We start from the raw sequence: 16,116 nt of genomic DNA, 5'->3' as shown, positions 1-16,116 counted from the left end.
CGGAGTGAAACGCTGGCGAGAATCCTTGCCAATGCAAATCACTAAACGGGGTTCTTCGTTAAAAAATGCGTGCCGCTTGTCTGGTTGATGTGGTGGGTGAAACGAAGATGTTTTTATTTGTATATTCAAATCATAGCCATACACTACAATTGGTTCGAGTGTGGTAACCGTTGTTTATGTCGGTTTTTTCGTCAATACTTGTAGCGTTATTTACCACTAGATCCCTCGTTGATACATGTAGTTGAATTCACGCAAGGACTGATTGTACTTGTTTGGATTATTTGATTTTTTTTTCGGGTGACTCAGACTACAGCTATACATTCAACAGGTGGAATTATACTTTCCTTACATTGGTCAAGTGGAATTTGGTCGTATTGCTTCTGACTGTGAATAAAAATATGAGCGACATGAAAAAGGCTATTTTAAAACTAAACAAGTTATATTAAGTTCATTTATCTTGTTCCTCATCATACAGATTGAATGAAGCATCCAATTGTCAGTGTGTTAGGAGAGGACGAACGAATCCTATCCGATGCTTGTGCTCGCTAAAGTGTCCACCAGTCCCATCAGGACGAATATTTCACAGTTCGCAAAACTTGTTATCTCAATCGCTGTGTCCTGGCACGCCTAACTGTCATTCATTAACGGGTGATCAGTGGGTGGGTGAACGGGAAACGCGAAGCAGGACACGCATAAACAGTTTTGATTGATGACACTTTTCGTAAGCCCACGTGTATCTTCCGCTAATGCTAGCGCAGCGTGCACGCGGGAAGATGAGCAAGGAGGCCCTTCGCAAGAGCATTATTTACGCGATCAACAAGTGGAATCATCCGCAATAGAACAACCAGAAAGCGAGAGCGTTAGCTCATGTTTGATTGCACTTGCTAAAAGCCCACAGCCAATCTCGTAGCATGGGTATAGCTGTTTTTATTGCAATTTGAAATGTTTACTCACGAGCTTGAGCAATTGGTGGTCGATATACGCGCAGGACTACATCGGATGCGATTAATTCTCATCCAAATTGACCTACCGTAGCAATGGACACTCCGTTTCCCTATTAAAACAATTCTAGGAATCCATAACCGGGCACGGCTTTACGCCAAGGAAGTAGATGCTCGTGCACACCAACAAATATTTGCGGTGCACTGAAAGACTGTAGTAAAGCTTCGGGTTGATTGTTTTGATAGACTTTAGCTAAGACCAGGCACAGTACTTAACCTGAAGCTTTTGGAAAAGCTCCGCAGCACAAAGTCTACACAGCGCCATCTGTACAGGAAAATCAGAAAGGTAAAGAAAGGAAAACAAATACAATTAAATATTTCTTGCATTAGAAACTATTATGATATCTATATCATATGAATCAGTTATATAGATTGTTATGTAATGGATTAATAGTATATGTTACTAAAATTCTGAGTACATTTAGAAAAGCTTGACATATCAATTTTACCTTGTTTAGTATCATAATGCGAAAGGCGAAGGGAGTGACAAACTGCTGACAAATTTTTCAAAACGTGAGCTTTTATCACTTTTTTGAGCTTTTGTCAAAATTTTGTAACCTGGAGCAGCCAGAAAATAAAGTTGACAAAAGTTGACAAAAAGTGACCATGTCTAACGTTCGTGAAAAAGCGTAAACAAACAGCTATTTGGCGCAGTTGTGGCCCATTGCTATGATAATAGTGCTAAAATGCATGTTTCTAATTGATTTATGTACCTATTTAGTAGTCTTATACAGTAGTAGTAGTAGTAGTAGTAGTAGTAGTTTATTTGAATTCGAAGCATTAAATGTAATTATGTTTTACAAGTTTTCCTTGCGATAATGGGTTCGACTCTTAAGCTTTCCTCATTAATGTTTTCTGTGTAGCAATTGCTGGATTTTTCGTTTTCGTTCTGATGTTGAGTAGTAACGTGGGAAAAATTTACAAAAAAAACCCACAAATTTTGTTTTAGAAAACTATCCTATCTAAATATGCTAACTAAACTAACTAACCTAGTTAAGCAAACTACACTAACTAACTTTACATTATATATTACAAACAAGACCATAGCCTATAACTAAGCCTAAAATTTAGCTAAATTATATGCTAAGCTACCAATTGATTTAATATGGGAATTTCGCTCGATTCACAACTATCGTGATATTTTCTATTGATTCTTTCAACGTATTCTTTAATTGTAGCCATATTTGTAATCCTATGAAGCTCTCTTGTGTTAAACCATGGATGGACATTAATAATCATTTTAAGGATTTTGTTTTGCTTAATTTGTACCTTTTTATAATGAGACTGAGCAATTCCCTTCCAGGCTGGTGCAGCATATATATCCTTGTGGTACACCAGCTACATTATGGTATGGTTTCGATTTGGATTTTCCAATGTGTACAGAGTTTTTCCGGTTATTCAAAAATGATCTTACTATGTTTGTTATGTAAGGAGGAAAATTAAACTTATTAAGTTTGAAAAGTAGTCCCTGGTGCCATATCGAATCAAAAGCCTTTTCATTGTCTAAAAGCACTAAACCAGTAGATTTTTTTAATTCCCTATTTTCAACAATGCTATTTTTTAATCGATGGATCTGATGTGTTGTACTTCTAGCAGGCTGAAACCCAAATTGAGATTCAGGTATAATATTATTGTTATCGACATGTTTGCGAATTCTGTTAGCAATCAGTTTTTCCAAAAGTTTTCCCAAACAACTTAGAAGACTGATTGGTCTGTAGCTTTCAGGATTCGTATGGTCTTTACCAGGTTTAGGAATAGCAATTATTTTAGCAATTTTCCATTCAGAAGGAAAATATCCTAGTTGTAGACATGCGTTAAAAATAAGAACTAGATAGACTATGGCTTTTCTCGGGAGATGCTTAATGGTTTTGTTGTTGACTCTATCACAACCAGTTGATTTTTTATTTATTAAGTTTTTAATTAATCTCGTAAGCTCGCTTGGTTTAATAAGTTCAGATGAATGTGGTTGTTTTCTCATATTGGAAGTCAAATATTTTTCATTTTTGTTAACTATCCTACTTTCAATGGGACTAACATTATGATGTGTTATATTATGCGCAGTTTGAAAATGATTTTTAAGAGCTTCACATTTTTCTTTAGTCGTAAGTAAATAGTGGTTGTGGTTTTTGAGTGTAGGAATATTTCTTTGATGGTTTTTTATAGTGCCTACGAGCTTCCAGAAGCGATTCGTGTTATTATGACGGGGATTTATACTTTCTAATGTATTAGCCCATGCCTTATTCCGTTCCAGGGTTATTAAGTATTCAATTTTCCGTTTAAGAAAATAATAATTGTTTTGGTATGAAGGATCTAATCTGTGTCTTTGCCATTTTTTTCTAAATTTATTTCTAAGTTTTATCAAGGTTTTTATACGATCAGGTAGTATAATGTTAAATTTACCTGGAATCACTGTTGGTATGGCTCTGTCATGTGCTCTGTTTATGTTTGAAGTAAATTTTTTAATCATTTCATCGATTTGAGACACATTATGAATATTACATAAATGCGTTGAGGTTAAGTCAATAGATTGATTAACAAGGGATTTAAAATTGTTCCAATCTGCCTTGCTATAGTCAGGGATTTTATACTCAGGGATTATATTTGCTCTAGAATTGTAAATTGTAAAGGAAATCGGTAGATGATCAGAAGTTAGCGCTGTGATTGTTTTTAACTGAGAAAAAAGGTTAAGGTTATTAGTTAAAGCTAGGTCAAGTATTGATGACATTCTAGAGGGATCTCTAGGGACGTAAGTTGGTTTATTTGGGTAATAAATAGAAAATTGATTTCTTTGTGATTCCTCAAAAAGGATTTTTCCTGCTTGATTACGAGAAGCACAATTCCACATTTTGTGGCGAGCATTAAGATCACCACAGATGAAAAAATTATCTTTTCTTGACGTTAGTTTTATAATGTCATTTTTGAATGCCTGCATATTAATATTCGAGCCGGGATGATATGCAGTGATAAATGTTAAATTATTTTGCTCCGTGAAAATTTTAACTCCTATTGTTTCAATTATTGAAAGGTTTAAGTGTTTTATCAACTGGTGTTTAATTGTTTTAAGTAGTCTTATACAAAATATCGATGATACTCAGATATTGGAGCTTTTTGTCCTTCTTGTGTATATTTTTGGTGTAGCCACGAGAAAAGCTCATTTTTGCAGTTGACAAGCAATTTTGACAAAGTTGAAATTTTGTTCAACATTTTGTCACCTTCGTGGCCACCAAGGAGGATTAAAAATATCAGGTGGTGAATTAGGGCCTTTAAGGGGTCGCCATAGTTGAGGGACTTTACGTCATTTTAGAACCGTTAACCATTGGTTTCTGCACACAAAGCTTAGCAAATATAACAGATTTCTTTGTTATTATGTGCATTTTAGTGTGTCTATTGATTTTATAAAAAAATATAATATATCAACAAAAGATTTGATGATTTTTTTATGCACGAAATTTAAAATCATGCTAGCATGAGTTCTAATCTCAAGTAAATTGTCCATGCGGCTCGTAGACAATGAGGAATTAATGTAAAAATTGAAAAAAAATAATGATTTCCTATTTTTTATCATCAAAAATGTCGAAAACACAAAGAATTATAGAATAAATTCACGGAATAACACAAAATAACACACTTTAATCCATGTTTTAATGTTAAATAAGAACTCGTAAAGTCCAAAATATATTTTTAAAGAATATTTGATCGAAAAAATGGGGTAGATAAATTATATGAACAAATTTAATTAATGTAAACAAAGTTTGAATCCTGGGGACCTTACGTCAAGTGACGAATTGTCAAAATGCACTAGAGTCCACCACCTGATATTTTTAAATCCACCTTGGTGGCCACGCGCTAATTTAGATCATCTTTCAAAAATGGTTTCATGTTACATGCCATACGACTTAACAATATGCCCGCGATGGTATCAAATCTTAAATGGGGCGAGCTCTCCAAACGATGGACTGCTCTGATTAATCCAACAAGTTATGGTTATACCAATTAATAGTCAAGCCGGTTAGTGGCTGACTGGCCTAGAATGATTAGGTTGTGGCGCCTAATAAGAATCCCATGGTACAGTCAACTCGCACGACTTAACAACATGCCCGTCGTGGGCCTGGGATGGTCCCCCCGAAGCAAGGACTGATTACCCGGATGCTGTGGTACTGAACAAGTTTCGAAAGCCTGTATAGGCCAACATGTCCGCGTATGAATTACATAAAATAACATAAGAAGAAGAATAAGTCCAGTGATCTTATAATAAACGGTGATAAAGCATGTCGGATATCTGTTAGGCGCTTTAGGTATAATGTAGAATCATCTTTCCTTTTATCGTAGCTTTAAACATATAAAAAAGATACACAACTAAACGAATATGATTTTTTTGGGGAATAATTAAACGAAACTGTCCCAGCCATGACGAGTTCCGTCTAACTATTTGTTTTATTACATCCTCATTTGCGTTTGGCAATCATTGCTTATGTAACTATTTAACACATTTTTTCACCGTGCTGCGTATTTTTTTCTGGTTATATTTACATTGCTCAACGCTAATGGTTAACTGCTGGAGCAGATTATTTTTTAGTCTCTAAATTGGTGCCGATAATTAACTAAATTGCGTGTGTGCTTTTTTTTCTTTCTTCACGCAAATATAAACTCATTAAATTCAGGATACAATTTCTTGACAAGATGAGCAGTAGATCCATTTGGTCAAAGAAATTTGACTCGACATAGTTTTACTTGCGCTCAATATCGCTTACACTCGCAGCCTCGTGTGGAAATGGAGGTTGATTCAGCGTTTGTGCCTGTTGTTGTTGATGCGATTGTTCCTGTCGATTGATTGCTGCTTCATCCATCTGAATAGGAAAGCGAAGGATTGAAATGTGTTAATTTCTTGCTGTAAAAAATACAATCGTCGGACTCCCAAATCTGACTTTATAGTCAGCTTACCAGCTGTCTTAGCATTGCGTAGATTGCATATTTTAGTTCTCCTGGTCGCGTTTCTGTGCGGTGGGTTGAAGCAGCAGGCACATCAAATCCATATACATTTGTCAAACGCATGCCTTCTGGTGCAGAATCCATCGATCTAGATTTGTCCAAGGCCAGCTTCGAGTATGGGATTGGTAGAACTTCCAGCCCAACCATGGAGGGATCAAGACCATCCGGATAAAGGGTGGATGCGGACGATCCTGATCGTTTGCCATGTCCTCCGTAACATGCATGGCCAAAAGCAGCGCATCCTCCTGGAGAATATCAAGAGGTAGAATTGTTAATGATAAGAAATGTTAAGAGATTCAACTAACTAAAAGAAGTAAGATATAAGTTTCTTACTGGAAAGGAATGGAATAAATAATATAAGTTTATTGAATCTTCTTTCATATAAGTGTAGTGCATAATGTGTCTAATAAATAATTATGATAACTCATTGAATAATAAACTTAAGTTTTTAACTCACTATTTGTATTATTTGTGCTCAATCGTCAACGAGAAAACGATTTTCACATTGCAAACTATGCTTACCGTACGTTTCGAAAGATACTGTTTTATTCAAACGGTAGATCGAAGGTACAGAACGTACCTAGTTGGCTCGGAACGAATTTCATATTAATATTTCAAACCAATTAAAATATGATAAAAAAACAAGACAAAATATAAACCAAAGAGTTTGTTTAAATGAAACAATAGAAAAACAATTACATTTTGTTGGGATGACTTAATTGGACCCCATAAGATGCCTATTGATACGAACCCCATAAGATACGTTTGTTGTGCCAAAGAAGAAGTATGATCGCGTAGGTCATTATGCCAAGAAGAAGTAAATGATGAAATTCTTTCATATACTTTCCAATGAAATAGAAAAGTTAACTTTCATAAATAAAAAATAAACTAAATCAAATAATGGGGCCCTTTCCGTTTTAAGTTCGTAGGCTGAAATTACAGCCTGTCAGCTGTTTGGATTGTATAGGAGTTTTCGAGCAGCTATCTAAGTCGGTATAATATACAGGTGGGTTTATCCCAAGGTGTATGAATTTAGAAGAGTGATTTTTATCGCTTTTGTTTCTGAACGAAGATTTTAAGAGTGTTTTGAGTATTCGTCAAGCCTCCAAAAAGCTTGTTTGAACAAAAGTTTTCACCCATCCTGTCAAAAAGTGATATTCAAATTTGGTTTTAAAAAACCAAATACACTTTGATTCTAGAATCGTGAAGGGCCCCAATGTCGCCGACTGAAAGCTCAACAATCTTAGAGCAGACATATTTTATCGGAGTGTAAGTAGGGAAAATCCATCTTTAAGTCATCGTCTTCACAATTTATGAACTTTAAATGTCTCACTACTAATGTTAAGGATAAATAAAATAAATGAATAAATAAATAAACTTGAAAAAAATAAATAAGAAATATCTAAATAAGAATACATAGGGTGTATCAATAGTGGTGCAATTTGTACAAATGTGTTTTAATGGATTTAAAGTGTCAGGAAGGTAAATTCATGAATATTTTAGCACATAGTAATTTGAATATGTTTTATCTTCGTAATCACAACACGTTTATACCATGAAACGCAACAAATTTACGAAAAAATGCATATTTTTGTGACTGCTTCGTTGTACCTATAATGGTGGTATGGTTCCTGTAGTCGTCGTATTGTGTTACTATAGTGGTGGTAAACAAAGATGCCTCAAAAACTGTGTATAATATATATGAGACTTAGTTTTGAAGCTGTTTTCGTATGAATAGCAAGAATTACTGCCATAATTCTTACATAATTTGATCGTAAAAAATGTATGAATTTGGTTGATGAAAATATTGACTAAAGTACTGCATCACACCTGTCGTCAACCTACCACACCCGGAAGAGAAAGCTTGATAAGAGGTCGATTTTTCACTCAACTAGATAAGTGAATTTTGATCTTAGTTTGGTAAATTACTTACAGAAAACTCATTTATGTTGCTCATTTTAATGAAAACAGTACGAAATGTCAAAAATGTCGTCGAAAAAATGTAAAATTACCTGTTTTTATTGATTTTAGAACTTAGACCACTATAGGAACATGCCTGTTTGGTGTACCTATAATGGCATTATCGTTAAAAAACACCTAAAAATGCATAAATATGGTCAAAAGGCAAATAATTCTAGTAAAACAATAACATTTCATAACAATTATGTTGAAAAACTAGTAATTCCGTGGTTATGTGGTCATTTAAAACGTTAACAGATATATGAATTTCGTTATGAAATCCTAAGGATTTTGGAAAAATGTTCACACATTCCACAAAATAATGGATTTTTAGGTCATTAAGTAACGGAATGGCCCCATTTAACCTGTAAGCCCTTTGTTAAAGGCCAGAAAACATTTCACACTAACATAAATAACTTAATTACTTTTAATTTATCGTATGCACCGCAGTTTAGTGCAATACCACTATTGTTACTACCACCACTATAGGTAAGTTTTCCCTAAACGAATAACAAAATATATAAATAAATAACAAAATTAATAAATGATAAATAGTTTCGTTAATTAATTAATTAATAACTAAAGAAATAGAAACGTGATTAAATAAAAAAAATAAAAATAAATAAACCATGGTAACAGTTGAATCATTAATTTATTTAATAGTAGAATATAACAAAAATGAGGTTTTGCGTGAATTAAATAAAACACGTGGTATTTACTCAGTTGATAATGTCTGCAATAGTAGTATAATATAATCTGAATGTGAACCATATGTGAATGCGGTTTGGAATGGAATCCATTAGGATGTTTTCTATTCTTGTCTAAAATTGTGCATTTACTTCATGGAGGCGCATGGTTGTTTATTAATCGTAAATAAATAAGAATTTCGCATGAATATCTACAATAAATATATTTCTAAATTAAAATGAATATATTTAAATTTTGAAAACGCTATATGCGTTAATCTTTATTGTTTTGACCTTCGCCTCCTAAGGCGTTCATCCTGAATACAATAATATTTAAACTGTAATTTAGGCTTCTCATGCAATATTTAACAGAGTCAAAATAAATTACCAATTTCAAACAAATATTTAATCAGAGTAAACATTTTAGACATTGCCGCACATTACTTCTTGATTAGCAAATAACTCATAGCTTTCATCAAAGGTTCCTCAACACGTACTAGGTAAGCTAATGTATTCATTCTCCAAAGGTAGAGTTGAGCAGAATTAAAGAAAGTAAAAATACATATTTGTCACGGGTCACCTTACTAGCGTCCACAGCACTTCTTTCAACCGATGTACACAGTACGCTGAGGTGTAGCGCAGGGAAGCTCGCCCAAGACAAAGTGTGTGTCGTTTATTTATGTTGGGTTACCAAACGAACAAGGTTGATAGCATTATTAAGTGGAAAATTGTGCGCGATTCCTGCCATCAGGTTGAATGAAGCAGACGGTACCTAAGCAGGTACCGACGTTTTCAAGATGAAAACAGTGCATGTGATGGTGCACACTCGTCACTGCAACACAATTTAGTGTCCTACAAACGCTTCCGCGTTACAAAACTGCGCAAAGAAATAGTGCACAAGACGAATGTTGCATCATGTCGCAGCTTGGTGGCTGAACGCACAATGGCACATCGAGAAGAATATGATAATAATATTATAGATAGTAATGAGAGCCAATGTTGACTGTTCGTTTCCGTCTTGGCTTCTTCACTCCGCCATCCATGAAGCGATGTGGATGTATGAAAACAGTTCATTCGTACCTTTGTTGCTCGTGACCTGTTTCTATCGTTTGCAGCCATTCAAAGAGAACTTTGGAACGTACGACGGCTCCAAATTTCACTTCAGACTACAAAAATAAAGGATATGGTGCTCTGTTGGGACTAGTGGACAGTTCAATTTCCTTTCGGTCAAACATGCATGAGCGGCTTGGGCTAAATCTACAATTTGTTGATTTGTTATGCCCCACGCCAACAGTACCATTTCGAAAATCAATAATCTTGTATTAAGTATCAATGAATGGTATACAGATAACTTACTTTTTCCGTTTGTACTCTGTACCAGTACAGAAACTATGACCAGGGTGAAACAGATTGTGGATAGCTGATGCATCTTTGAGTGGTTATTTAAACTCTGCAATAATAGATAACGATTTACAATTATTAGAATGGGTTTTTATTATCTTTAAACACGTTGGTGTCGACCATTTTATATAGGACACGGTACTCAAAATTATTTCAATATCACCACTTCACATTCATTGCCATTTCTCGCAAGAATAATTAATATCAGCGAACGCAAGCCAATAAATAATCACTGGCAAATCAACAACACCCTAGCTGTGCGAAGGGAATCGGTTTCCCTGCCATTGGGAATTGAACGTAGGGTTTATCTACGGTATGAGGTAAGCCATTCTGTTTCTGGCAAAAGTTAACAATCAACACTACCAGTGGGTACGTAAATTAAATTCAGTGGTTGCAACATTAAACACGGAAACGTGCTCCTTACTGATGAAAACCATAAGTCAAACGATGAAAATTGAGCGGAATGCTCACGTTATCCTTCTTACCATTGTCCCCTTGAGAAGCATTAGACACAATAGCAAGACCAGATGCTTCTGTGAAGAATATAAAACTAACAAAGGAAATGCTTGCTTCAAATTAAACCAACTTGACCCTCACCCCTGAAAAGCAAAATATCAACAAGCGTAAGAGATTGTTTCCTAAATACTGACCAAGCAGAAAGTAATTCGACATTAGTCAGATAAAGGCGAAACATGTTTTAGATGAATTTGTACAGTAAGGTGTTTCCTTTATTTTTAGCTTTGGTTTGGATGTAAGTTTCAGTACTATTAGCCAAAATAAACTTCAAAATCTCCCGTAACTAGATATTGAGAATCCATGAAAAAAGAACTTCTTCTCAGCGCCACAGATAGATCATGTGAAAATAGGGAAAGGTTACTCATTTCCAGTTTTAATTACACTACATTATACACAAACGACAGTCCCGTGGTACAGTTGTCATCTTGAACAAATCAATAACATGCCCGTCATGGGTTCAAGCCTAGAATGGATCGTCCCCTTGTAGCAATGACTGACTATCCGTCTGCGTGGCAATGAATTAAGTCTTGAAAGCCTTAAGGACGTTACGTCAAATACAAGAAGAAGATACACAAAATTGCTTTCGGCATCAGTTTTCTGATTAAAATAAATGTCTACATTTATAGCAATGATGTGTGCTTGATAAATCCCCAAAGTGAATCAAAATTTTGTCTTCATTTTTATAAAAAAAACCTTTTCAGCAATCTTTTGTATATATTACTGGTTTACATTTTATGTTTATGTAAATGAAGGACATCTACTTTCTTCACTCCAGGTTCGTGCAGTTTATTGTTTTGTAAACAACGACATGGTCGCTTCAAGATGGAAAAATGGATGAAATGTAAGTATATTGTTATGCTATGCTAAGGACTCTATGAGAAATTATGATTAAAATACAATATGTTAGATCATTCTTGCTGTTCAAATAATGTTGAGATAATCATGTCTTTTAACGAATATAAATTCAATGCCCTAGCTTACTTATATTACATTGTTGGTTACAGTGAGAAATTTGTTTAATTTTGCCAACTGTCTAAATTAGTTAAACAGTTCTTATTTATATGACTCATTTACATAAAAGAAACATACAGCAGCACAAACTCTTTTTATAATTAATGTTATGTATCTGTTTGGTATTAATGGAAGGAATTGATGGGCTACAAATTAATGATTAACTAACACATTTACATTTTCTTAGTAAGCTTTTTGCACTTAAAAAGAACAGATTAAGAAAAGTTATATGTATATCATGTGCATCGTTTAATTCGATTTCTTTTTCATTTCAAGGGAAACGGCTAAGTCGTAGTGCGTCAAAGCATTAATGGTAATTATTTTCTTCTTTCACATAGGATCTGAGACATACTGATATTCATCCTCTCTAGCAAGAATAACAGATTTAGTGAGTTTGTCAAAGTGCTTGATAAAACGTAACACTCACTGCCGCACGGTTGGTTAGAGCCTAGAAATCAAACTCAAGCAAAGGAACACACACACACCCGAAACCGAAACCATTCACTGCGAGCAGGATATAATACGAACTGCTGCCTGTTGCTCTCATCACACATTACCACGCACCTTTGAGATGAATGTGCTAAAAGCCTGTTTAATTATTAATGACAACATTATTTGATACACACTTCCCAGCGCTAGTCCAAAGTTTCGTTTTAAGGATGGATGATAAAAAAAACAAGAGAATCGCGCTGCATCTTGCACGGTAGCCAGTCCTAATCATCCGTTTCCATTTAAAATCCAAAAAGGTTTTGGTCATATTTACGTGCATGATCCTTGGTGGTGTTTGCGGCACCTAGAAAGGTGTTAGCAAAAGGCCTTAAGATTCCAAAACACCAACCCAGTGACCGACGGTGGTTTTTACTTTGATGAGCATTTACACAACTTTGATTTGGACAGTAAAATACCAACATGGGCCGAGCATTTTTGCTTGGCTTTTACTGCTCCCTTTGACCTTTGACCAACGTTTAACTAGCAGGGCTCCGTACGATAAACGCTAAAGAGCAACGTGCTAGTTTACATTAACTAACCTGTGCAGTGTGACGCCTGCCGGGCAAATATTGGGCTTCAAGCGCAGTCTAAAATTGCGAAACTATCAAATATGCAAACTGTCCCCTGAATTCACCAAACCAAATAGGACGCTTCTGGCACATGTGTACGGCTACCGCAATCCCTCTGAAGCACCTTAGCACGATCGGTCCTGACCTGGGGTTTGCAAAATGTATCCAAAAGCGTGCTATTCCAATTATGAGCATGAGATGAGGAGGGCTAACTTAATTTTGACCACCGCAAACCCAACGGTGTTCTCGTTGAGCAGGAACAACCCCCAGTGCTTGCCTGGACAAGAAGCCTGGCTAGTCGTTTTTTATTTTGTTGCACTCAAAAGTTTACACGCCAAGTGCCGTTCTAGATAACAGTCGCCCGTCCTGTCCGTTACGCCATACGCCATACACGTTTCACCAATGGGTCGCTCAATGGGGAGCCATTTTCGAGAGTCAATTTAAATATTTGACGAATCTGGTATAAAAGATGCAACTCGTCTTCATCAAAGGACAGGAAGGATACTACACAGTTAATGGCACTGCATCATCGTAGATGCGAACGAACAGAACCCAATCCAAGAAGGAAGCAAGCAGCTTAACACATCCGGATGCTCATCATCGGATCATAATCGAACTTACATACATAATTTAATTGCCACCGTTTCTGCTTTCGGTGGAAACGATTTTGGAATCTTTCCTGTGTGCTTTTACTCACTGAATATTTCTGGTCCTACTGGCGTGCGGTGGCGGTGTTTACACCAAGTCAACGAATACCCCCCGACGGTCACCACACTGCAGCACGGAACCAGACTTAACGGCAGACTTATTTTAGTACACACTTGCCCTTTCGGCACCTTTTGCCAAACAGCACTTTGTACACGAGGACATTCACCACGGGATCGGAGATCGGTTCTTCTTGCACACTGCACACGAGCACGTTAGAGCAACAAATGGTTGATGCCAAAGACAACGGGTTACCTTTTATACGGCCGAAAATACCGGCAACCCTTCTAGCTCCACCAGTCTGCCACGACGTCGTACCATTCATCTCTTGGAGGTGGTGATGATGGTGGCGATGGTGCTGGCGGTTTCGCTTCCTCACCGTCAGCTTCCGTTCGTGGACTAGAATGAGACGACATCAGACCGCGACAGAAGGATCCACTGGCCGGGATGGTAGTGCGCTTGCTGGCTTCCTTATCAGTGCGACCTGCAGAGTAAATCCAAATGGGAGCCAACCGTCGGATCGGGAGCAACAAATAGTGCACTGTACAACACCACGCTTCGTTGTAATGAGTTGGTTGTAGCTGATGCTCGTCATTGCTCTGCTGGTGCGATAGTACGCTGTGAAAGCTTGAAAAGGTGTGTAAGGTGATGCATAAGAGTGTAAAAATAGTCCCTTTGGCACACTAAATAGCTTAAAAAGTGAGCAAAGAAGTATCAAGAGACAGTGATAAACAAATATCATGAGAGCAATGAATCTGCAGAACAATTTTACAGTCATCTCAATATGAATTACAAATGACTGTCGGAATGGGTTTAGAAGTTTTAGTGATCAAAAATACTAAAATTCACTATGGTTTAAACAATTGTTACATTAACGATTTTTTCTACTTTTTTTATAAATTTTGATGTTTTGCTGCATACTGTAATTCATGAAAAATTTCATTCATTCTTTCATAATTCATCTCCTACCAATGATTTGCTTATTTTGTGGATAATTTAAAGTACTTTTTAAATTTATTTAAAGTTGATTCTTCTTTTCAATTTGTACTTTATGAACGTTTGCATTTTTTGCATCATTTTTGAACATTTTTCATAAAAAAAACAACTGGATATCTTTGGGTCGTAGCCGGTTTTGATAAGCAGATTCTACTTTCGTTCTGTAACATAATTATGATTACTATAAAACAAATACAGTAGATGTTGTTTAACAAAAATACTTACCATACCTAAAATATCTTTTATTTTCCATAACTGAATTATTATTAGAAATAATAAAAAAAAAATCACATATATTGTGTTGATTTAAGCTTTTATTTGAAAAGTTATATCTTGGATAAAGTATCCATCGATGGCTCGAATCAATTGTCATTCTTCAATGACTCAGCTTGGTTGGGATGGTGCTATACGAGAACGATAGCCTTCGCTGCATCACATCCTCATACGTTTATGACTGTTGCAGTACACACAGTTCTGCACTTTGGTTGCATCTTGCCTCGCACGTTTAAAATCGGGAAGTGCAAATAGACCATCAGAACCGTTAAATCGCCCTAGCGATAAAACGTTCGCAGGGCAATTATGATAAATGTATAACCATTTTTCGCAACCATTGAAACCCACAGCAGCGAGTCCGTGAGTCTATAGCCGTGATTACTTCCTGCCTCCCGTAATACTTGGTTGTGTCAAGTAAACGATCCATGCAGCCATAACTACTCAGCATCACACTGATCTGCGATATCATTTATCGTATTTTTACTTTATAGGTAGTTGATAGCAAGACGGCGATAGAAAATAATAGTAATTAGCTGTTAAAAATACAAACATTCCAAAGCTTTTATAAGGTAAAAATCATTGCCACGAAATAGACAATTTCTAGAGCAAATTAAAGCTGCTCTAAAAACCTCAACACTTTCTGCACTGGTTTAAACTGTGCATTAACTTACTGGATAGGCTGCATGCAAAAGCTTCATGATCTTGGCTGGCAAAGAAGAACAAAAGAAAAATGGGAGCTTTCTACCACGCGTATTATTAGGCTGTGTTAATAATGAAGATAAACACTAAACTGCAAGCATGCGTCATGTAATTTTGAAGTTTCTTTGCATGTATACACAACAAACCAAGCGCTTTATGAAACTATGGTTAACTCTGAAGATAAAGTTTCACGGGCGTGAAACGAACTCATTCAAGGACTAAAGCATGTGTGGTGGTTAAAATTTTACTGGATAGTTACATTAACATGCAGAGCCAAATTTTACATTAAAGGATAGCGATTGCAAGTATCAGCGTTTAAATATTTAAACAGCAAATTATTAAAAAAATGTATAAATTATATTTAAAAAATATACTTGTATTGCAGCTGATTGCATCTATCCCACCAATACAGAACGCATAATAATAAATATAGCGTTGTACTCGTTCGTAATTTGTTATCACACTCATCCTCAGCAAGCTATTTAACTTCCGGAATAGAAAAGTCCCCTTCATCGCCCACCCAACAGCAACAAAACAACAAACCACTTGAACTGCCCTACTCGTTTGTGTTGTCGTTTCTCCCGAAAATGGTCTACGTCAGCCGTCCAGCATACAACAGCACCACCCTGTTGCTAACAGATTGTTCGAGTGTGAGCGACAATCGTTCGCGCATAGAATCACTTAATTGTGAAGCATCTCGGAAGGTGTCTCGGTGTAGGTGCCATCGCATATTGCGACAATAGCACGCAATAGTACGAGGATGAGAGACGGTAGCAGTGCGATGACTTATGGGGTTTTGATATGTTTTTGGGGCCAGCTTTT

At 36.1% G+C, this 16,116-nt stretch overlaps 1 protein-coding gene across 1 annotated transcript; it reads right to left on the bottom strand.

The window, feature by feature from the left end:
• Positions 1-5,416: 5,416 nt before the first annotated feature.
• LOC4576789 (uncharacterized) lies at positions 5,417-13,571 on the bottom strand. Its single transcript, XM_001237549.3, has 4 exons — positions 13,319-13,571; positions 9,992-10,085; positions 5,943-6,235; positions 5,417-5,848 (listed from the first exon to the last, which is right to left on the bottom strand). Exons 2-4 carry the CDS (start codon positions 10,062-10,064, stop codon positions 5,729-5,731), a joined length of 486 nt encoding a protein of 161 aa, XP_001237550.1. The 5' UTR covers positions 10,065-10,085; positions 13,319-13,571; the 3' UTR covers positions 5,417-5,728.
• Between the last annotated feature and the right edge of the window lie 2,545 nt (positions 13,572-16,116).

This window comes from Anopheles gambiae, chromosome 2 (assembly GCF_943734735.2).
Source record: "Anopheles gambiae chromosome 2, idAnoGambNW_F1_1, whole genome shotgun sequence".
NCBI lineage: Eukaryota > Metazoa > Arthropoda > Insecta > Diptera > Culicidae > Anopheles > Anopheles gambiae.
The sequence above is the reverse complement of the archived record's forward strand: the minus strand, read 5'-3'. Positions and strand labels throughout refer to the sequence as shown.

Coding starts and splice junctions, on each gene's coding strand:
- LOC4576789 (XM_001237549.3), bottom strand. CDS start 10,064: ATGCATCAGCTATCCACAATCTGTTTCACCCTGGTCATAGTTTCTGTA. Junction 6,236..9,991: donor ACAGAGTACAAACGGAAAAA/GTAAGTTATCTG, acceptor GATATTCTCCAG/GAGGATGCGCTGCTTTTGGC. Junction 5,849..5,942: donor ACGCAATGCTAAGACAGCTG/GTAAGCTGACTA, acceptor TTTCCTATTCAG/ATGGATGAAGCAGCAATCAA.